Source organism: Hippichthys cyanospilos, chromosome 19 (genome assembly GCF_059441005.1).
Source record: "Hippichthys cyanospilos isolate Australia breed blue-spotted pipefish chromosome 19, RoL_Hcya_1.0, whole genome shotgun sequence".
Classification (NCBI taxonomy): Eukaryota; Metazoa; Chordata; class Actinopteri; order Syngnathiformes; family Syngnathidae; genus Hippichthys; species Hippichthys cyanospilos.
This window is the reverse complement of record NC_142387.1, coordinates 8322437-8346940: the sequence shown is the minus strand read 5'-3', so window position 1 is coordinate 8346940 and position 24504 is coordinate 8322437. Positions and strand designations below refer to the sequence as shown.

Sequence of the window (24504 nt, the reverse complement as noted above, 5' to 3'; positions counted from 1 at the left end):
TTCCTAATAATTCCTAATAATTATAATATTTATTGCAAAGTTCCAAGATGACCCAAAGACATGGACTGTGCACATACTAATACTCAGTGGCGTGTCTAGGATGAAAAGTTGAGTGGGGCACAAGAGTGAACACAAGCAGCAAATCCTACTCAATAAATTCTATTTCAATTCATGCACACAATTCTTTATATAGATAGCTTTGCAAATTAATACCATGAATAAAAGCTTTAAAAGATTCCAAAAGAAAGTATCACTCACCAGAGTTGTTCACTTCTTGAACAGAAAGGATGCGCGTCCTAACTTTCATCTGGGCAAACTTGTCAAAAACCCATTTGCTAAAAACCCAATAATCCACTTCATTTAAATGGACAACATACAGTCGTGAGTGCAATAAGTCTCTGCTGGCCCATTGGGCTTCTTGTAAATGTCTTTGATCACTTTTTGAGTTGAAAAGATTTTTTTTTTTTTTCTGACTCAGATGCTGTCGTTGGAGTTGTGATAATAATTTTGAGCAGTGACAAAGTTTCAGATCATGCATTCATCATGAATAAACTGCAACAGATAGGGTGTTGTCAGTTTGCAACTCTGAGTGACTGTACAGCAGATTTTACATGTACATTCAAATTCAGCACATGGAAATGATTTGCTCAATTTACTGAAAAGTGTGCTGTCCATGAGCTGTTGTGTTCGAAGGTCATCACATCCACGGTATCACAAATTTCAGAATTGCTGCACTGTTTGTTTTCCTCAGTATCGTGGGCGCTGTCCCTCTCTCTTGAAAGATGTCATCCACTTTTTCTATTTTGGAATCCCATTGTAGTCCATGTAGCGATTTTGTAATCGCACAGTTAGCCATGTTCCTCTTGAACCATTAGGTTGAAGGTGCGGATTTTGTCCTTTACAGCGGAGTTGCCTTGGTAACATAATTGGTAGTCATAATCATTAATAATGTTATTCAGGATATTATTTATATATTACGCTATGAAGAGAAGACAGTTTTTGAGGCTGCAGTGCTCCACTACTGCCATCTAGTGGGGCTAGGCCCAAAATGCAGAGACGGCACTGCTAGTACTACTACAAAAACAACCGCTACTAATAATGTTGTTCCACATAATCTGCAAGTACAGTACTAACAAATAACTTGACTGTAATGTTTCCATCCTAATGTACTAAAACAGTCAAGTTTTAGAGTAGTTTAATTATTTTTTCGAACTATGTTTTCAGCTAAGTACAATCTAACTCGTGCAAAGAATTTTAGGTTAAAAAAAAAAGTCTTTGACCATATTGTTTCAAAATCACCCTTGAGATCCCAATCGTTTTTTTCGGTGTGTACAATACACCTGATTTTTATTTCGAGTTAAAGGGTTTGGTTGATTTACTTCACACTTGTCAATTGTGAATATGATGACCAATAATAGCCCACATTCTTGAGCGTTCCTGTTAACAAGGCCCATCAAAGTCATCGCAAAAGGCATCCGGCCAGCCTTCTTTCTTATTGGTTCTCACAGCCAAGAGGAAGCTTGCTTCAAGATTCTATTGGCTGACACGCAAGCCAATCACCACCACCCTCATTCAAGCTATGCGAATGACCATGTAGATGCGGAACAGGGAGAAAGAAAAGGGGCGGTTGTTCGCTGCCCTTCACGGTCATTTCGGTACAATTTAAATAAAATCGTGCTCAATTCGTTTTATTTCATCGGTTGCATCGGATTATATATAACTATAAACGGTGAAGATGGCACAGGCAGACACCAAGAAGATTTTCTTTGAGAACCTTTCTGGAGCTGGAAAAGCCATCGCCGTGCTGACTAGCGGAGGGGATGCTCAAGGTACTGTATACAGTGTGCAGTGCAATACCGTGCAGTAACGATATCAAATATGACAGTAGCCATGTTAATCGCTTTAGAGACTGTTAAAACATCCCATTCAATGATCGAATTATAAAACGATTGTGTTATCAATAAATGCGCAGCATTTAATTAATCAGCTTGTCTACGTTGCATTCATTCATTCTTCAGGAACTAGTTAGCATGCTAATGTGACACCTCTTGCTATTGTTGACATTCTTCTGTTGCCGTATCGCCCGATGACATCTTAGTGATTTCAAGGTCGTATATTATTATGAATTTACTATTAACAATCAGCAATAATTCACTCCTCGATTTCAAGCATTTTCAACCGAAATGTCTTTGCATTCAATGCAAAATTGAACGGGGTCACAGAGCATATGTGGCTTTTTGTGGTCGGCCTCTTCGCTTCATGGACAATGAACAAAATAGTAAAAATGTCAATGTCAATAGTTAGGTTTTGTCACTTGAGGTTTGCAGTCCCCCGAGTGAGCCTGTTGTGGAATGACCTCATCCTGTGTACGTGATGTGGCGCATACAACCCGGCTGCTTCTCTGAACATGTTGGTGACGTCAGGGAGGAAACCCTGATCACGTGGACACTGGCTCGTCTCCTCAATACCGTAACTCTCATAATTAACTCCTTATTGAAGTCTAAGCAGAAAAAAAAGAGTAGCATCTAAAAATCCAAATCAATTTAACCCTTGTTATACATATATAAAAATGCACCTAACTACTTAAGTACAGTTTAAACCTGTTTGTGTTGGTCCCCACTGGACATAGGATGTCATCCGGGATTAGGATTTCTGCACTGCAGATACAGCAGTTACAGTGTTGTGCCCAGAAAAAAAAGGATATGCATGGCTGACAAGAGCTGAAAACCAGTGTCAGAAGGCATTATGTCGCAGTGGCTTGGCCCTTTCACTCACACTGCACCAGAAAGCGTCATTCACGCAGAATGGGTTTCCCACAGTGTTTAAACTACCTGATTTCTCCTTTTTTCTCTCTTGTACTGCCTCAATGGCCTCTGTGTTGCCTAGTAACTAACAGCACCAGCCAATTCCTGTTGGGAAAACCTCCCGTCTGATTGTTTATTTCCCACATTTCCTGTCGTGGCTGCTATGGGTCTAAACTTTTCATTTCCCTAGCTATGTCAGTGTTTGATAAACTTACCATTGACATTCAAGTCACATCGCGCCATCTTAGTGGTTACTGAGTTCTTTTGGACTGACCACAGGAGTAGTAGCTGAGAGACTGTAGGAGGAGCACTGGAGCATTTTGACCAAATATGGTTGCCTTTCAAAAATATCCTCGGAGGGAAAAAACACTATTGAATGCAAACAAAAACAAATGTGCTGAATTCAAGCAGTTTCTCTCTTAAAACATTAAAGCTAATGCAAAAAAAAGCAGAAATTGGAATTGCATATACCGGTAATCAGAATTTAATGTGTTAATCAAATGTATTCATTTCTAAAGAAAAACAATAATCACCTCTGGGTTTTAAGTCAGAAATAAAGATAAAAATGCAGAAAATGAACAAAATTGTGGCATTTTTATTGAATGTGTTGTTTATACATTACAAGCCAAATGTATGTTTTCTACCAAAACATTATGCGTGTTCAATGCTTACAGCAACTTTCGAATTCACAAAATAACAAGAGAGTTAAGCAGCATTTTTTTTTTCTTATTCATCTCATTGGGTGACCGATTGTCCCCATAGTACATATGCATGACAACATTTGATATTCAGCTTTGGAATGATATTTAAACTGTGCAATATTCTTAATTAGTCAGCTGTTTGTCATGTATTTATTTATTTGAATATTTTTTTGTGTTCCAGGAATGAATGCAGCTGTACGCGCTGTGGTTCGAATGGGATTATATGTGGGAGCAAAGGTTTATTTTATCCGTGAGGTGAGTCAGTACTGCTTATTGTGAGACTATAATGGATCTGCAAAGGCGAGACCAAGTTGTTAATTTGTTAAAGTCTCGGTAGTTAGTTTGCCGGCACGCAGGAGGCCGTGCTCAGCACACACAGTCTTTGTTCTGAGCCATCTGTGTGTCTGACGGATCTCCTTGCTCAGCATTTGTTATATAACTGACTTGATGCCTTGTTTGCAAGATTTCTCCCACTTGGGTTGTCAGACCACTTTTGAAGACTGTATGTAGTGTTTACATTGCATGGATAGTGTTCAGGTCTACATTATTTTCACTAATGATCTTTGCCTATCTGGATAACATCTTCAGTCCATCTGGAAAAATGTTCTGTCAAAAGATTCAACAAAAATATTGTTTATTTTGTTATCTATTTAGGAAACTATTATTTTACATCACATTTCCTTTTTAAATCAGGGGTATCAAGGTATGGTGGATGGTGGGGAGAACATAACTGAAGCAACATGGGAAAGCGTGTCCAGCATGCTTCAAGTGGTAAGTAAAAACAATGGGCAATGCCAATGGTTAATTTCGTGTGGGGCTGGGCACTCAATTGAAAGAATTCAAATAATTTGCTTTTTTAAAAATGGAAGATTTAAAAATCATCTAAAGTGGCAGGAAGCTGAATGGCTGGTTTACAAGATATCTTTGCAGTAGGTATCTGAGTAGTAGTAGGGAAAGTCCACTTATTTAGTCATTTTTAATAAGAAGAAGTTAATATCTTGTCTAAAATGAAGTCTTTTAGTATCAGCCATTTTTAAACAAGTTAGCCTAACACTTGGAAAAAAAACACATTTTTTTTATTTGCCGTCAGCTGAAAATGACATCACATGTGCTGAAGGCTCAACGACCAAACCAACCATGGCTCAACTAATGAATGTCACCTGACCAACAGGTGAGCCATCATTGGTCATTACCCTAGCCTTCAACGCAGGCGGTCATTTTCAATCAAGTTAAAAACAATAAAAAATAAAAATAATGAAGGTATCATTTGTGCCTAAAAAAATATTTTGTTATCAAAATATTGGTAAAGATAGAAAAAACACATTTTAACATTTTGAATGAGAATATTTTTGCCTAAATATTTTCCTTTTTTTAAAAAAAATGAATCAAACCTTTATATAAATGTTTGTTTGGCGCATTATATCATTTAAAATTGATTTAATTCTCAATTGTCTCGAATGCTTGAAGGAAATCAAGATTATCATTTTTAGCCTTATCACCCAGCACTCTTTTCATGCATGGATTTTTTTTTTTTTTAAACGTCTAGAGAAAATACAGAATACAAAAAGTCAGTCAAAAATTGTGTTTTTAAATAATCAGGGTGGGACAGTTATCGGCAGCGCCCGCTGCAAAGACTTTCGCACCCATGAAGGACGCCTGAAGGCTGCGCTTAACCTGGTCAAGCTTGGCATCACCAACCTGTGTGTGATTGGTGGAGATGGCAGCCTGACGGGAGCCAACCTCTTCAAGGAGGAATGGAGCGGCCTGCTAGCGGAACTGGTAGAGCAAGGTACAGGGAATGACATTTTCTGTTCATTTTCTCCATCAAATCGCACCTTTAGCCTAAACTCAGTAGCAGTTGTTCTTCTTGAACTCAGTAATTTGATTGGAGCACAATGTAATTCTCTTTTTCAGGTTCTATTGAGCACCAGTCTGTTCAGACGTACTCTGCTCTTCATATCGTTGGAATGGTGGGCTCCATTGATAATGACTTTTGTGGAACTGACATGACAATCGGCACAGATTCTGCTCTGCACAGAATCATTGAGGTGGTAGATGCTATCATGACAACCGCACAGAGGTGAGAGCTTAGGTTAGGTAAACCTGCTAATTTTTAATGATCAAACACTGTACTCGATTAAATACACCATCTTTTCACATGTCATTTTTCAGTCACCAGAGGACATTTGTTTTAGAAGTAATGGGCAGGCATTGTGGGTAAGATTTTCATCACGTTAAGAGCAGATTTCCTCTCAAGTCATACACAAGACATCATCCGTAATTGTTTGTTGTTTTAGCTATCTGGCCTTGGTTAGTGCCCTGGCATGTGGGGCAGACTGGGTGTTAATCCCTGAGATGCCTCCGGAGGATGGCTGGGAAGAGAAGATGTGTCAAAAACTGTCTGCGGTAACACATCCTTTAGTTGCTTACATGTTAAACATTGCAACAAAAAAAATCTCTCAATTTTCACATTGTATTTGTCTATATAGAGAGATAGATATAGATAAATAGATAGATAGACAGACAGACAGACAAACAAACAGACACCCAACAGTATTGTGACATACTAAAAGAACTGTGGAGCTTTGACTCTGTCTCAAAGAGACCTGTTTTATTTAAAGGTAAATGTGCACATTTCTAGGGTCGTTTTTGAGTGTTTGGCACACTATTATACTGTAATCTTGCGCTTAAATTACCTTTGCGAACTTAACTCATTCACTACGTTTGATTACTAATGACATGAATGAGTTATATTTACAGTATAAAATAAATGACTTATTTTTCATGTGTTACTTACATTTATGCAGTATAATACATCTAATGCAATGTTTAGTATTTAGCACTACCTGTAGCAATTTTTATCAGCGTTTCTCTTAATCATAATGCATTTTTCTGTTTTTTGGAGAATTGATGTTTTTATTATGATGCAGACCCGTTCCAGGGGCACAAGGCTGAATATAATCATAGTGGCAGAGGGAGCCATTGATAGGCACGGGAAGCCCATAACATCTAGTTATGTCAAGGATGTGAGTACTTTAATGCAAGGAAAGGGGAGACCAGAAGCATGGAGCCTTGACTGCTGGGAACCAACTGAGATACAAGCCAAATGTCGCTTGTGTCCTATAGTAAATGGTATCATTATATTGAGGAAAAACAACCTGTAACACTAGACTAATGAGGATTAGCAAAGAGCTCTAAAAACATGACAAGACACTGTCTGGTCCCTGTGCTTCTGAAAGCCAACGTCATAGCCACATTCACAATTTTTCTGTCATGCTGTCTCTCCGCCACGCCTGCAGAATCGAGCAGGGATGAAAAGGCTGAATATCATAATAGTAGCCGAAGGGGCGATTGACCGTAACAACAAGCCAATTACCACTGAGTGTATTAAGGATGTAAGTAAAGTGTGGCGCATTCCAGCGTTTGACCTCCGACTGCCTCCTATGTGACCTTTACTATTTTGTTGCTGCCCTCATGTGGCTTTGACTTTGTCGCTGTGTTTCTGGAATGCTCTTTCCGACACTCTAGTAGGGTAAGGCCCCTTTCACCACCGATGCTGCCGCTATGACAGCTGCTAATATTATTCTTACCATCACGTTAGGACACTACTGAATACATATTTAGCGGTATTAAATCAAAACAACTATCCACATTGTTGGCTTTTTGTTTTGATTCTGTAGAATTTATTCCCTGATCCTGCACTATTATTGTTGTGTACAGCATCCAAATATGTGTTTCCGGTTTGATGTGGAGTTCAAGTCCCTTGCCCCCACACCCTGCACACGACTAACATGACTGAAAAATTTGAATGGCTTGCTTGTGCTTTGCTGTTTCCCCTTCAGCTTTTTTATTCAAATTTTTGTACTGTTGTGTTTTAGTGTCGTGCTTGTGTATTTGCATATTGAACGTTGTTTATTTTACAGTAATAAGATGCCATTTTAAATCAATAATGGAGACATTCTATTGGCATACGCCATATCGAGGATCGTTGTGGTGACGATTAGAGATTCATTTCTGCATTTCATGATTCCAGCTTGTTGTCAAATGTTTGGGATTTGATACCCGAGTGACAATCCTGGGTCACGTGCAGCGAGGAGGGACCCCTTCTGCTTTCGATCGTATCCTGGTATGTACAAAATTTATTTAGCCATTATGCAGTACTTTGTCCAATCCTTTTATCTTAAATCAAAGGGAAAGCATTGAGACAAGACACAAGGGAGCTGAAATTTCATCCGCATGGTGACAACAATGTTAAAGTTCAACATCGCACAGCAACTTAGTTATTGCACCACTGCATGAGAATGCCATCCCTTGGCTAAAATACTGCAAGAAAGATGTGGAAGAAAATGATCCCAAAATGGTCAAAATACTGCTCAAGGGTTAATGTTAACTTTTTCTTGCAACTCCTGATTGGATTGTCACAGATTCAGTCTCGACATGGCTTTATCTGTGTAATCCAAGTGTGTCTGAAGAGAAGTAGCCTCAGGTCACACGTTAAACCCATGAACAGATTAACAGCATATGCGAGATCAAGAGGAAGACATTGACGGGAAAAAAATAATGAACTCTATAAATTAGGAACAGGATGAGATCTCCTTCCACGAGTACTTGCCAGATTAGAACACCATAAGATTTCTTGTTTGTGCACAAATCAAGGTCTTTTGGCTGTTGTTTTTGACATGAGGTACTCAAAAGAATGCCCTTGCCTATTAGTGCTCTGCATGACAGCTAAACGCTGCCAAATGTGGCGAGAGAATAAAAATAAACCTTACCATACTAAATAAAATAACAGAACCGATGCCTTGGTATGTCTTCATTTTGAAGTTCATCCCAGAAAGTGTCACGACAATGACTTCAATGAATTCATTTTCAATCGCTAATTCAAGATGCTAAAAAAGCCCTTATTACGATGTTTTATAAGACACCTGTTGACAGTGTTAATCATTAGCATAATTTAGCCGCTAGCTGGCAGTGCTTAAGTGTCCCTATAATAGTCAGATTACTTTTTAGAGGCAATTTGATGCAAATTACTCACTTTGATCCAGGCAGCCTGACAGTTGTCGTTTGTACTTACTTTTGAACAAAGTAGACTGACACAAATGTGTTCTGTGATCGTCACTTCGTTACTATTATATATGTTGAAAGAGTGGTCTAGAAACCGGAATATATATACAGTATTACTCATTATTTTTCAGTATATTACACATTTTGCAGAATTCTTTTCTTGTTGACTCAGTCTCATAAGACATCTTGTCTCGTGGAATTAATATGTTGTCTTATCCCTAATATATATATATATATATATATATATATATATATATATAGATAGATATAGATATATAGATAGATAGATAGATAGATATATAGACATAGATATATCTATCTCTATATACAGTATAGAGAGAGCGAGAGAGAGAGAGAGAGAGAGAGAGGCGCACACGCCCAGTCAATAATAGTAATTGTAAAACTTTGACAACTATACGAAACTTAGTGATGGAAATGTTGATTATACAGCACTTTTGTTGATTGTCCATTCATACAGGCTAGCCGAATGGGTGTGGAAGCTGTTCTTTGCCTGCTGGAGACCACAGCTAACACACCAGCTTTCGTGGTATCTCTGTGCGGGAACCAATCAGTGCGCTTGCCTCTGATGGAATGCGTACAGATGGTAGGTATTAGATATTGGACTGGCAACACACTCCAACCTTTACAATTTGAACAAGACTCCATTGCAGAGATATCAGTGAGCACTCAGCAATGATGACAAATCACATTGAGTGCTTTTAGAGGCTGTTGTGTCTGAGACGGAATTATCCAAAGCTTTTGGCAGCGTTTCATGAAATGAAAGTGACTGAGCAGCAAAAGCTTTTTTTTCTTTTTTTGTAGAGCTTCTTCATCCTTGATTTTGGTAGTCTCGAGCATTTTTCTTCTGAAACTTACAGTAATACACTTATGATTTACATAATATTGAGGGGCGATGATTAACCGACAAATAATAGATTACCAAATTACTTGATGATTATTTATACATTTTAAAGACTTATTATCTGAATGTAGCTATTAGTCAACTATTTTTTTTGTACTTTCTTTTAAGCAGTTTTCAATTTTTTGGGGAGGCGAAAAGCTGTTTCCTGAAATATCTGTTACTAAATGAATAAAGTGCTAAACTAATCAATTGCTGTAGGTAACTATGTACTTATGCAATTGATTACGTGATCAAGTACTGAAGTGATTATGTACTTATGGGTTAATAATTGATCACTTTAGGTACTAAAATCCTAAAGTAATTGATTATTTCAATACTTAGCACAAATAATCAATTACTTTCTTTGATTGTGTAAATTAATCGATTACTTTAGGACTTAAATACCCAAGTACTTAAAGTAACAAACTGTCTGTAACTTAAGTAATTCATTACTTTAGTGCTTAATTCATTCAACATCAGCCATTTTAGACCTTTCTTTAGCCAAACTTTACAAAAATATTGAAAAAAATAAATCCAGGACTAAATGCCATTTTTTTTTAAAAGAATATATTTGCTTTTGAACCCTGCTATTCACAGGGAAGAGGCACCAGCCCATCCCGTGGATGATGAAATTCCACATACAGTTAACACCTATGCGAGTTCATAGTGAGGAAACAAATGCTATTTTATTCATTATTCAATTTAAAATTAATCAGCCAAATACTAGGTAATTTCCATTTTTTTTTCAGCCAACAACCAAATCAAACAAAAAATCCTTGCTTGGGCTGTACTTTATTGTTCAGAAACTTTAATGTATTCAATCCTGCTGTTTCCCTCAGACTCAAGAGGTACAGAAGGCAATGGATGAAAAAAAATTTGAAGATGCAGTTAAGCTCCGTGGGAGGTAAAGAAAGTGTTCTGATCTCTCACTTCATTGCAAGAAATAAAGCTAAATATGTTAGCATAATGTATAACCATGCAAACCCTTATTTTCACTTTTACTGCAGAATAATAATCAATACAGTCAATCTTTTCAAAAGTATGTTTGAATAAATTGAACTTTAACTCATATGGCCAGTTTCATGTCGGAATATTTTTTGCTGTACAATTTTTCTGTTACCCTGAACAAGCTAGTAGAATAGAACGATGGATGGAATTTAATTAAATGAACCTTCTTTTTGTTTAACTGCAGGAGTTTTGAGAACAACCTGAAGACCTACAAATTGCTGGCTCATCGTAAACCCGAATCAGAACTGCCTACTGTAAGTCATCACAGCTCGTCCTGAGCTGTTTAACAGCTGCCAAACTCAGACAATAGCACACACACACACACACATTACCATATTTATATTTAAGTGCTTATCATGGTTGGTGGGAAGAGCCAGTTTACATCAGCTGCCATCATCTAGGACATCTTTACTCCATGCTGAGCTCCCCAATGTACTATTGTAGCCTGCTGCTATGCCTCGCTATAGAGGCAGCTTTGGACAGAAAATCAGTAAAGTGTGCAGGCAGCGTGGCCCGGCTCGTGCTGCGGCGCTCCCATCAGGGACACTCCTGCATTGGTGGTAATGATCAAGGCAGAAGGAGCGTGTACCTTGGAGCAGAACATGACGCTTTTATCGATTCCTTCCCTAGCGCCTGGCGGTTAACTGTTACAACAAACCGACTTGCTGATATACTGTAGCTCCAGATGTTAGGTTTCAAATGAAGTATTTAATAGAAAAACAGCTTATTTTTTTTAATGATACTAAACTGATTTTTCACTGTGATTCTTCTGTCACCAGAGCAATTTCAATGTGGCAATATTGAACGTGGGCGCGCCTGCAGCCGGGATGAACGCGGCCGTCCGTTCAGCTGTCAGGGTGGGCATCTCGGAGGGGCACAAAATGTTTGCCGTCAATGATGGGTTTGAGGGCTTCTACAAAGGTCAGGTAAGTTAAGTACTGGAACACTAATTTTACTATTGGAATGGAAACAAAAATGTCTATAATGAATTTGATGACTAAATGATTTCATTGTACATTTAATACATTTAAAAACTATTTCTCACTTGGTCTCTGCTAATGAGCTCAACTTGTGAACCAACAGGAGAGCCGTGATTGGTTATCACGTGAGCCTTGCCCATAGATCATTTGTCACTTGTCGTCGACTGAAAAATGACATCACCGATTATCAAGGCTTGGTTAATGACCAATCAATGCTCAATTGTTGGCCATGTGATATTCATGAAACGTGATTGGTCTTTACTTGAGCCATCAGAATGTAATTTTCAGTGGTTTTCATGTATTTCGTTGTAGATGTGCGTAATATCCACATCCAATTAATTATTAACAAATATCAACTTTTTGGTTCTGAAAATGGCTAATTGGACTGTCCCTTTAAGTTCAATTAGTTGTAATGTTAAATTTGTCCATTAGAGGTCCTCGTTGAATAACATAAGGATAACCAATAACATTACATTAATAATGTAATATACAGTGGACCCCCAGTCTACGACATCCCTGTCTTACGTTTTTTTCATCTTAAGATGTGATCTGCATCGTTTTTCGTCCCCTCTTTACGGTATTTTTCCTAATTTATGACAAACAACTGTCATTGACTGTATTTGTGTTGTTTTGTCTCCATCTTCAGGCTTTTTTAGGTAACTGCTCTTATATTCTGGTCCTGTCAAACTGGACCATATATATATATATATATATATATATATATATATATATATATATATATATATATATATATATATATATATATATAATAGATATGACATAATATATAATAAAATATATAATGAAATATAAGTTAAAAATCACATGACGGAACTATTGGAAAGTAGACCTTTTGAGATGATTAAATCTGCTCTGTGACTGGACCGTAATCTGGTAAATCGTGTTTTTTGTCTGTTCCTTTAGTAAAACTGGTTGCACATCTTTCTTCTTTCATCCTGTCCTGACCTTTTCACAATCAGTAACCTTAATTCCCTCGACAGCCAACACTGGCTGATTCAAAGGCCAGCACATAATGAACAATGCGGCCATTTATCTTCACCAAACTGTCTCCAATACCACTGGTTAGTTAAACATCCCTTGTGCACTCTGTGCTATCTGAAAACTGGCTGCTCCAATTGACCCGAAGAAAATGAGACCAGCAGGGAGTAATAGATTTCTCTACTTCAGTGCTCTACAGGTCCACTACCTCCCCTGGTGGAAAAAGAAAGCGTGCCAGAAAATCCCTTTTCATTTAACTCTGTGACCCTAAGGAGGAAATGTTTTATATGCCGCAGACTACAGCAATCAGAAGGACAAAAGTCATGAAAGTAACTTGTTAAAGCACGTGTTGCGACTGTCTCCCTTTCAGATTAAGGAGATTAAATGGGCTGATGTTGGAGGATGGACAGGACAGGGAGGCTCTCTGTTGGGGACTAAAAGGTAAGGTCACCCTTACTCAAGGATTTCTGTGTTGCTTTAAGGATGCCGCATGCAGATGGTAACAAATGATTCAATCGGGATGACATTGAATGTATTGATGGATTTAAGCAAACATTGCCTGTATTGATGTTTTCCTTCACAGAACACTCCCCGCAAAGCATGTCGGCAAAATAGCTGAGCAGATGCGAGCTCACAACATAAACGCACTGCTGGTCATTGGTGGATTTGAGGTATGTTGCAAATTTTTCTCCTCCTAAACCTACAACCGTTTTTTACTCTTTTAATATTGACATTTTAATTACTATGTGCATAATACATGAATGTGATGCCAATAATTCATCATGACAGTCACAGTGGTGCCTTGAAATACAAGTAACTTGACTTGCGAGCTTTGTTCCTTTTGGCTTTCAAGCACATCCTTGAAAGACAAGCACTTGATGGTTGCAGTGAACTTAACTCACGTGATAATAAGCAAAACTTCTGGAAATAGTGAGCAATTTAAAAAAATAAAATAAGGCTTTAAGATATTTATTGCTATTTCTAGTATCACAAAGAGAGTCTATGTATCACTCTTTAAACTACGGATTGAACACAAATGGTGCAGCAACACACGTAGATTCCATTACCACACTTTAAAGTGCCATGGACTCCAAAAACAGTTGGGTTAAAATAACCTGATTATGGGTCAAAAACTACATATTATGGAATGCTATTTTTCCTGATCAAAATACATATTCAATAATGGTTTGAGCAAGGCTGAAACAAAGACTTTATGAAGCTTTTTGTGTGAAACAACTTTCATTCATTTTAAACGTCATATTATACTGTAATAGTACATGTTAAGTACAACACACTCTAAAACAGTTGGATTAAATAAATAATGAAAGAAAGAAATAAAAAACAATTATGAGTCAATAAAAGAACTCACCCAATATTTGGGCCAGTTAGGTGTTTTGCACAAAAACAATCTAATTTTTGAAGTTGGCCTGTTAAAAAATGATATTGTTTTGGTTGAGTGTACTTTTTTCTTGACCCTTTTTCAAGGGTTTTTCTTAAAGTTCTTTTTTTTTTCTAATTAAAACACGTAATTACAATTTCTGGGCAAGGAAAGAACAAATTAAAGCCCTTCCAGTTTATTTTAATGGGAAAGATGCTTTGAGATGCTAGTCTCGAACAAATTAAATTTGTATCTCAAGACACCACTAAGTTTGTTTTTGTTACTTTAGTTTATCTATAAAGTAACTTCGAATAAGCATGCAAATACTTATTGATTCTGTCAGTTCTGTTTTCAAGTAGAACCTCTGCCAAAACCTGAATGTTCTTACGAATTATGACGACAGTTAACTTCACAATGCAATGTAATTGTTATATTATTGATAATTCACAACAGCTCTCTCCTTTATTCAGTGTTTTTTGCATTCACGTTCATGTTTATTTTTTCAAAACATTCAATATGTAAATGAATTTGAAGGGAACTTGCAGTCGTAAAAATAATTTGCTGTTTATAGTTTTATTTCATTTCATACAATCCTATCAGTGTCATCTGCTTTTTTCGACCGAGATGTTTGCAAGTGCTGTATATTGTTTGTACAGATTTGTATATTTGTGTGTAATGGCAACTCAAATGTAGTGTCCGTAGAGTGGTATCTGTCTTTTCGCTGCTTTCCGTTGTGATCGGCTTGGCTCCTCCCCTTGGCACCCTCCACATTTGTCTTTTCCCTTCCTTGTGGCAAGTAGCACCCACTCAAACCGCACCTTCCCCCTCTCCCAACTCAGCAAAAGCGCCACCCAGCGCAAACACTAAAGCAACTCGGCTCTGCCCTGCAGGCCTTCCTGTCGCTGCTGGAGTTGTTAACGGCACGCGGGAAGTATGACGAGTTCTGTGTGCCCATGATCATGGTGCCGGCCACGGTCTCCAACAATATACCGGGCTCAGATCTCAGCATTGGAGCTGACACAGCTCTGAATGCCATTACTACTGTAAGTCGCGGGCCTGGCAGCTAGAGTAGCTGAGCAGTACACAAATTGCACATTTGCACCCTCCATACTTGTTGGAAGTAGACAAACGTTGTCAATTTATTTATGAGTAGGTATGGGCCGATATTAGATTCTGACGGTGTGATAACCTTGAGCAAAAATATCAGAAGAAGACAGTCTTATTCTACATGCATACAAAAAAGGGTTAAAAAAAAACAGCTATGTAACTATGATCAGAGGCGACTTGAGTCAACTCTGCAAGCACTAGTGACAACCAGCTCCCATAACCCATCACCGCTAGTGAAACCATATCGCATCCAGTGAGAATGTCCAGTGAGGCACACTAGACTTTGGGAAAAACAATAAAATCCTCTAAAATAATAATATAACTTAGAATGTTATCGCTTGTAACCCTTAAAATTTACAGAAAGCAAGTTTGACTCGCTTTAGCCTAAATGTGTATTTGAACAAAAATGAGCACTAATGTTTGAGAGCCATCTTGTAAGATTCAAAAAAAGCACAAAGGGCATGCTAAGCAACATGACTTGATTTCAACCGGTAAAGTTTTGTCCAATCATTTCCCTTTACCGTCCAATCATTTCCCAGTGACAACATCAAAATTCAGTGTATTGATTGGTTTAGACACGCAAACGCATCACATCAAGACCTCCTCATCCTCCTTGCATGCCAACAAGGTGTACAAAAAACATCAATTTCCCTTAAATATTTTTAAAGCAGCAACTTGAGTCAACTCGACAAACAGCCAAACATAACCCGTTTAAAAACCTCTTTTGTTAGCTCAGGCAAAAAAGAAAAGCCCTCATTACCGGTGATAGACAACATCAGCGTTCTTTGAAAGCTTGGCTTTCTATCACCATGCTAAACCGTCAAAGCGGTTATCGGCCCATGCCTAAAGGCAAGACCCCCATTCCTCCCAGGTAAGTCGTCCAACGGAACATGGAGGCATGGTACAGGTGCTACAACTGGATTTTCCTGCGATTGCATCCAGATGGAGACTTTACGGCATGCCTGTGATCTTGTTTTGGCTCTCAATACACGCTAAATGGCAATTTTATAATACATTTGCTCATTATTATGATGTGGGATGTCTTTGTTTCCCTTCCTCATTGTGGATGTGGAATGTATCAAAGCTTGCCTTGTCTGATTCCCATCATACGTTCTAGCAGTTTCTTTCCCATCTTTTTGAACTTCTGGTGTAGTTTCACACCGTGCCAAACTCCTTTATGTTTTCTCCATGTTTGTTCGTTCACGTCCATTTCCACACCGTGCTAAAAGGGCCAATCACACGGGAAGAGCCGGAAAGGCAGATCCCCTCTCTAAAAAAGAGGGATGTGCCTCTCTCTGGTGGCTCTAATGCATTTATTTAAATGCTGCCGCTTCAGGCGCTTGAGTGTCTGCTGCAGCTGTATGAGGCACGCGCTACCTATGAGGAGTTTTGCATCCCGATGTGTATGCTGCCTGCCACCATAAGTAACAATGTACCTGGTACAGATCTAAGTATTGGTGCTGACACAGCCCTCAATGCCATCGTGGAGGTAAGGCAGTTGATAACTTCACAAATTTCACAAAGGGAGTCACTATAACACAATATGGCAAGAAGTTGCTTCATGTTCTAATTGATTTGCTCTTGGTTTGAAAAGAAAACTGCACAGCCCCTTTCATTGCTTTAAAGAGCCTTGTTAAAATATCATCCACCCCCTGAAGTGACTTTTTGTTCCACTAGGGGTTCGGATGGCCTCATTTGAGAACCATAATATTAGAATAGTATTTTAATGAGGGATCCTCACATTTTACTGTTTTACTGATTTTTGTTTGTTTGTTTTACCCTTTTGCACTTTAATAAAAATACTGTAATAAATAATTGGATAAAATAATATTGATAGTGTAGTGTTTAAAATACATTTTGGTCGAAGGCTTTGTATAAGCTGGTATATTTAATTATTAACACTTTTGACAAGTGCCAGGCTGTTTTTTTTTTGTTTGTTTGTTTTTCCCCAGTGGGATTTGGTGGGAGAAAAAGGGTTGCTTTAGAACAGCTTAAACCTGATAGTAGGTGACAGTTAATAGTAAATATACTAAGCTGTAGCTTTTATTCACATGTACAAAAAGAGTTTCTGTCCATGTGACAACACATTCTTTTGCTGTTGTGTGCATGGCAATGCAACAGTTGGCAATTTGATGCTTAACTCATTGAATCGCAAAGATGTATTTTTACATATTTTTCAAGCATTTGGAAATTAATTCCCAGAAATATATGTAATTATTTAGGTAAAGGTGATCCAGAAAATTGCTAGCACCAAATAAGTTAATTCTGAGGCTGTTTTCACTCAATCTGAGGCCTTAAAGAGAAAATATATACCGCTAAATCCAAAAATCCTGTCCGCCTTTAGAATCATACTTGAATTAAAACAAAACAACAAACTGGCTCATAGATTGCACAGTCACTGTTGATGTATTAGCCATCACACTATTTTGTTGCCTGGTGAGTGTGTACAATGTCATAATGGTAAAATGCAGCTCATTTGTAAATAAAAGGCCACAACAAGAATATATTTCTATGTATACTTGTTTAAAGGTATTAAAAAAAAAGTGGCTCTAATGGACTGCCATCTTTCTCTGAATCCACTGATTAAAAGCTAATGGTAATGGACAGAATTTCTGCGTAGCTTTATTCATGATACATTATTTTATATTCACTGCTCTTCACTCAAGCCAAATATTGCATTTCAACTGTGATTCAATCATTGTGTTTACAATCTGATATATGGTTTGTTATTTTAATGCAGGACTCGTCTCAATATGCTGGCCTTGAAAGAAGAGCTATGCTATTGCTTTTCTTGTGCATATATAATACACTTAAGTTATCATTCTGCCTTAGACAAAAAAATGGGTTTGCTCTTGCACCTGCAGACAGGTACAATTTGCTCATGTTACTTGTTAGTCTTGTTTCTAATCAAAGCATGCTGGAATGGAGTCTTGGAGCATAAACAAAAAAAAACAAAAAACATTGTCGACTTTATCTGCAGATTGCATGACAGCAGAATAAAACTGCAACTTCATGCTTGTTTGATTATTGCATTTTACTTGACCTATGACCACAAAATAATATGCTGTATATTAGAGTTAGATTTCCAAGAAAAAAAAAAAAAACATGATTTTTAGTCCTAATGACATTTCCTGCTAACATATTTAGTAGCACAAGTGAGGGCAGGCTCTAACCTACCGACCAGTGTGCAGTAACAAACTACCCCATACTAACATTGCATATATGCACGCATCAGACTTGCGACCGCATCAAGCAGTCAGCCAGCGGGACAAAGAGGCGCGTGTTCATCATCGAGACCATGGGGGGCTACTGCGGTTACCTGGCGACCGTAGCCGGTCTCGCCGCTGGCGCGGACGCTGCATACATCTACGAAGAGTCCTTTGACATCAGGGACTTGCAGGTGAGCCATCATCTCAACGCAAACACCAAGTCGATTATTAGTAAGGACGTCTCAATCAAATAGTCTATGTCACAAAAGTGATCCCTCGCTACTAATGTGTAGTTGTAATCTACTTCAGCCTGGGAGTTGTAAATACTCCTGCCCTTATTGGTTGATGGTCGTCACTGGGAGCCAATCACGTGTCTTGTGGGAGACCCTCATCAAATTCAAACATGCTGTTCGGTGTGAAGGGAAAGCTTGAAAACTGCGCTGCAGCAGAGCATTGTACATCTCTTACCCAGATTTCTTTTATGATAAATTAGAATTTCAAGTGTAAATTCTGATTGTTATCATGTTTGGTCAAAGGGATAGGAAGGGATAACAGTACAGAGTGATGCTACTTCGCCGGTTTTTCCCTTCTCTGTGCTGTCAATAAGCATTGTAAAAATTTTCACACTACTCTTACGTAGTTTTAATTTAAGTTGAAAAAAATGGGCACTGTCAGATTTGGTCAGCAGTATTGTTGTATTCTACAGGAACGTTTTATAACTGTCTTTGAAACGGAATGTGATTTGTTATTTATTTGATGAAGTAAATATTTGTTGCAAGTTTTATAGGAAATGGCGTTGAAAAATGTGATAAGTCATCATTAACTATTGAAAATTTTGCAGTTAGAACAAAAAATTAAGTGTTTTTTTAGCATTTTTATATATTATATAAATTATATACACACACAGTGTAGAATGTGTGTGTGTGTGTACTTCATTTAATTTGTTGCTTCATAGCCTTTAAAGCAAAAAATAATAATAATTCATTCATTTTTTTTGGTTTGTTTTTTAGCCCCAATTCCAACCAACTAAAAATGATGTGATCACCTTTTTATTTGATTATATGAACAAAATATCAAATTTCATATTCAATTTGAATTTAGATCTAGGGAAGAACATTCCGTTAAATACACACTCAAAGCAATTCTGCACTGTTTAATGCTTTATAATAAGCAAAGAACGAACAGCCGGCTAATTAGCGTTTATGGTTCTCAGCGTCAGTGACAGATGCTGATGTATCAGATGGTAGTTTACTATGTCAATATTTTGTCCCACCCCTCTGGTCATGTCTCTAAACTTCCAAGTTGTACTTCTCATTCATCAACAAGAAAGCATCTTATGTTTTATTTTGATTTTTTTCGTCATCCTCCCCGCAGGCCAACGTTGAGCACTTGACAGAGAAAATGAAAACGAGCATTCAACGAGGCCTAGTGCTCAGGTATTAAAAACTGTTGTGCAGAATATGCATTTTGAACTTGACTACAAAAGAATACAACATTTACAGTGGAAAATTTATGCAGCTAACCTACTTTTTTTTTCTAAAAGAAATGAGAACTCAAATGAAAACTACACCACAGACTTCATCTACCAGTTGTATAGTGAAGAAGGCAAAGGTGTGTTTGACTGCAGGAAGAATGTGCTGGGACACATGCAGCAGGTACGCTTCAAAACTACCGTTTGACTGAGAACTTTAAGTGTTCCTAAAGGATTTAACATCCTCTTTATTTGGGGGATTGCATTTTTTTTTTTTTTTGTCAATAGTTCCTCACAGATGGGCTTTGTTTTGTTTTGAGCGTCTTGAGATTAGCACAAATAAAACTGGATCAAACACTCTTTTCATAAATCCCAGAGGAGACACGGGCTTTTCTTTGCAGCAAGTGAGGCGATGCAAGAAACAAAATTATAAAGCACATTTGGGGTTTGGGACTGCTACTAACAAGTACATACATACATTTATTTAAATACGGAATACAGAAAACGGAAAGTTGTTGGTGTCTGATGCACTGTTAGCGTCTTTGTTTTCTGTCTACACTGTGATTATGCAGTGGGAAGTTCAAAGAGGTCAAAAAAAAATAAGATATGACAAAAGTATGGAATGTACTTATTTTGCATACATTCTTCACTTATATTATTATTATAAAATATGTAAGGTCCAACACAATCAGCTGGCCAGTGAATTTGAATGCCAATTGAATGCACTAGAACCGTTTACACCAAAACACTGGCGTCATTATTTCACATAAATCCTAGCTATAAGGATCTTTTCTTAAATATGTTGCAGAAATTTGTTGACAAGCTTATTTTTCAGACCGAAATTCAAAACAAAGCCATCCTTAATTGTTACCAGCAAGAATTAGTGGAGCAACAAAGGAAGTTGTACAAAGAATTGACTTTGATGTCACCACTTGACACACAACCTAAAATATATATACACTATAGAAGTACTCTCCACAAGTAAACACAATCAGGCATGTTATTATTGTGTTGGAGCAACATTCGATTTATGTTAAATATGTTGGTGCTGCTCTTATTTCTAAACATGCATGCATCCAGTCCATGTTGAATGCATAATGTTGCTGTAACAAAATTAAAATAAACAATTCTATGCACATTGTAAATATCTGACATTGGCTTATATTCCGAAAAATGTGTTGAATCTCTTTTTTACATCCTTTTTTTTTCCAAACAAAAATCGACATTAGCCTAAAATATATGTATATACTTATGGGTCAATCAGATTGATCAATTACATATCCGTTAAAGCTGAAAATAACTGCTGTCACTATAATGGAATGCCTCCTCATTCAATGTTTTGAAAAGGGGGGCGCTCCATCTCCGTTTGACCGAAACTTTGGGACCAAGATCTCCGCCAAGGCAATGCAGTGGGTGACCAAAAAGCTGGTAGAGACATTCAGACAAGGTGAGAGCAGAATGTCCTTCCTTATTAAAAAAAAAAAAAAAAAAAAAAAAAAAAAAAAGATTTATGCTACAGTTGTCAATGTTCCCTCCCTAGTGAGGCGTGGTATTTATTGAGATCTGTCATGGAGTCGCCACGACCTGGCATCTTGATATATTTTTATTCGCTCAAGAGGAAATTATTTATAGGTCATTTACATCAACTGTAGCCAATAAAAAAATCCCTTAGCTCACAGTTAACATTTATGTATTGAAATATGATGTCGTAAAGCAACATATGCATGACTTCCACCTAAAGTCCAAATTTGTCTTTTTTTTTTATCTATTTCATATTCGCATGGTGGATGACATAAGATGAAGGTAAATGTATGTTTTTTTTTTTTTTAAGCTGGCTCCATGACATCTTCTTTTTAGTTTGTGACATCCATTACGCTACCATGACAACCACTGTAGCCACCCATTGCTGCCATTTTACCACCAGCCACCGCATTTAAGAAACCTACTATACCGGTACATTGCCTGGATTGATCAGACCATGTGACTTATTTTGACAATTTAATAATACATTTGCTTGTTTGGTATTTTTTCAAAGGTCTCTTTTCAGTCATAGATTAAACTAAATACATTTTCCTGAGCAAGAGTCATATATTAATGACCCATCTGAACAACTTTACATATTGGATTTTTACAAACCTGTGATTCCATGGAAGGCTGCTGATCTTATCTTATCTTATCTATCTTATTTTTATCCCACAGGCAGTGTACCAGTATGTGTCATATTCCCAAAATATCTCTCCGTTGCTCTTCAAGTTAGAGAACCATGTGTAACGTGCACATTTCTTGTAGCTTGGCAACCCATTTCCTCAATGTTGCTATTTGTCCCTTTGTTGTCGCATCTGTTCTCTCAGCACTTGCTTTGCCATTGTTGACTGTCGGCTGCTGCCTATAAATAAAGCTAAGTCTATTTTTGACTTGTATGATTTTTTTTTTCCCTGCAGGCAGAGTTTTTGCTAACACTGAGGACAGTTGCTGCTTGCTTGGAATGCGCCGCAGAGCTCTGATTTTCCAGCCAGTGGTGCAACTTAAGGGGGAGACGGACTTTGTGTATGTGTGATGTATCATTTCAGCGGTTAAAACTCCTCAAAAATTAATTCATATAGCTTCGAGGTTTCCAATCCCAGCTGGGCCTCTATCCTGCATTTTTTTTTTTTTTTTATGTTTCTGTCCAACACACCTGATTCAAATGATCAGCTCATCAGCAAGCTAATCACAACTATAATTGTGATCCTGATCATTTGAACCAGGTGCGTTTGGAGGACGGAAATAAAATAAACTTGCAGGATGGCGGCCAAAAATTTGGGCAAAAATTTCGACCATGTCGGGTAGGTCATTTTTAAGAAAAGGTCCACTACAAATATAAAAAATAACATAAACTTGCAGGATAGCGCCCATCGATATATGTATGGGGCTGGACAAAAATTTCGATCATGTCGGGTAGGTAAATTTTCAGAAAAGGTATACTACAAATATCCTCCTTGAAGCTATGTCATAACCACGGTTCACCTTTTTCTACACAGTCCTTTCACAGGGGATATCACAATTTTGAAATAGCTTCCATGTAACAAAAAAAAGGAACAAAAAGGAAGGTTAATTATTGCAAAGTTGAAAAGGCATAACAAAGTTGTACTACGGAAAATAAAACAAAAACAAACAAAACACGTCTTGACATACGGCTCCATTGCTTGTATTGGTGCACCACCTAGTATTCAACCTGTTAATAGAATTTGTGTGCTTAAAAACATACTGATTTAGTAGTTAGAAGGCTTTCATTAAAGACATAAAGAGATCAAATATTAGCTCTTGGAGCTCCCCAAAATAAAGTACTTCCCCAAAAGCACTCAGGCTATATTATCTGAAAATATTACCTGTTACTGCAAACAATCTATAGTGGCTTGGTGTTCAGATTTTAACCAGTAGGGGGCAGTCAAGCAAGAACCAGAAGAAGATCAGGAAGTTGTCAGTACATAACAATAATTACCTGTAATAAATTGCCAGCGTAATAATGCTAATCACAATTGCTAACCAGTTAAAATAGGATATTTTGTCGGTATCTAAAAAAAAGATAGATAGATAGATAGATAGATAGATAGATAGATAGATAGATAGATAGATAGATAGATAGATAGATAGATAGATAGATAAGATAAATTGATTGATTAGTAGTTACATCCACTCATTTTAACTAACGTTCCCCCATCTGTCAATAGTCACAGAATCCCCAAAGAGCAATGGTGGTTGAAGCTCCGCCCTCTGATGAAGATCCTCGCCAAGTACAAGACAAGCTACGACGTCTCGGACTCAGGGCAGCTGGAACACGTCGTGCACAGCCGGCCCAAAGACTCGGACGCTTCTGTGGCCATGTGAAGACATCCGGCGCTGTCACGACGGCCCCCAAAGTCCAAGCTCGTGTGTTAACTGAGGTGTGAACTCCACATGTTGTCTAAAAACGCCAGTAACACCTGTACCTTCAAGGCATCCCTATGTGGACGTAGTCATTGATCTGTAACCTAACCTCAGAAGTGCTCCTAGTGAAAAAAATGCACACTTCTACGCTCATACACACACTCAAGCACACAAATGGCTTTTTTTTTCCAAGTTCAAACACACAGATGTTTATTATTGTCATGTTTTTGAATTTTGCACTTTCCCTGTCTCAAGTTGCGTAGGCAGGCTCTGAGCACAGAGCTGTGCAAGTACACTGCTCCAAATTCAGATATAAATATAAAAATATATAGATATAAAAGAAGAGGGATATTAGACTTTGGGGCGGACATTTAAGGAAGACATTATTCATTCCTAAACAGGAATAACAAGGTGCATTTTAGCTTCATCTGGAAATGTCATCCCATCTCCAAACCCTTCATTTTATTTTTGGAGTGGCGTACTGTGGATCCCTTTCTTTTTTTGTGCGAGGCTCAACATGCATGTAAGATGCATCGATGCAAGTGAAGAACAGCCTGTGCCCGGCTTTACACTGAGTCCTAATATTTATCTTTCTAACATAGTTTATTTTGTGTGTCAACATGTCATGTTAACTGTAGACACTGCTGTAGCTGTCTGACAATGCACAGAAAAATGTTGTACGTGAATGAGAATAAAAATGTTGAAATGTCTACCCTATTCAGCTAGCCATTGTGTTTTTCTTATTACTCATTTATGATCCACTTTTATATTTAAGTCCCATTAAATATCTCATTTGTTTTCTGTTAATGAGTCAACCCTCCCATCTGTTGTTGTCAAGCATAATTTGTTTCAGTGCGGTTACATTATAAATGCACTCGAGGCACAAATATTGTAAATAAAAATTAAATGTGTATTGAAAAAGTTGCATATAAAAATGATACAAAATAGATGCCGCTAATGATTTGCTCATTATAGC

General features: G+C 37.6%; 1 protein-coding gene across 10 annotated transcripts; it reads left to right on the top strand.

Moving 5' to 3' along the window:
- Positions 1-1589: 1589 nt before the first annotated feature.
- On the top strand, positions 1590-24245 carry pfkpa (phosphofructokinase, platelet a). Of its 10 annotated transcripts, none has more exons than XM_088401522.1 (23): positions 1590-1829; positions 3687-3760; positions 4199-4276; positions 5105-5294; positions 5420-5585; positions 5678-5722; positions 5803-5911; positions 6805-6900; positions 7539-7631; positions 9048-9173; positions 10310-10374; positions 10663-10732; positions 11258-11404; positions 12828-12898; positions 13041-13128; positions 14726-14878; positions 18178-18342; positions 19526-19587; positions 19695-19806; positions 20970-21069; positions 21420-21431; positions 22064-22169; positions 23333-24245. In XM_088401522.1, exons 1-23 carry the CDS (start codon positions 1736-1738, stop codon positions 23487-23489), a joined length of 2379 nt encoding a protein of 792 aa, XP_088257648.1. In that variant the 5' UTR covers positions 1590-1735; the 3' UTR covers positions 23490-24245. The 10 variants fall into 10 exon arrangements, with proteins under 10 accessions (XP_088257648.1, XP_088257647.1, XP_088257653.1 ...); XM_088401521.1 differs by lacking the exon at positions 6805-6900 and adding an exon at positions 6436-6531; XM_088401520.1 differs by lacking the exon at positions 14726-14878 and adding an exon at positions 16279-16431 and having other exon boundaries at positions 1591-1829.
- Positions 24246-24504: the final 259 nt, after the last annotated feature.

What these genes read in the sequence shown, in the direction of transcription:
- pfkpa (XM_088401528.1), top strand. Translation starts at nt 1,736, where the DNA reads ATGGCACAGGCAGACACCAAGAAGATTTTCTTTGAGAACCTTTCTGGA. An exon ending in TGTGTCAAAAACTGTCTGCG is followed by an intron (nt 5,912 to 6,804) that starts GTAACACATCCT and finishes CCACGCCTGCAG; the next exon opens with AATCGAGCAGGGATGAAAAG. An exon ending in AAGGGGGAGACGGACTTTGT is followed by an intron (nt 22,170 to 23,332) that starts GTATGTGTGATG and finishes ATCTGTCAATAG; the next exon opens with TCACAGAATCCCCAAAGAGC.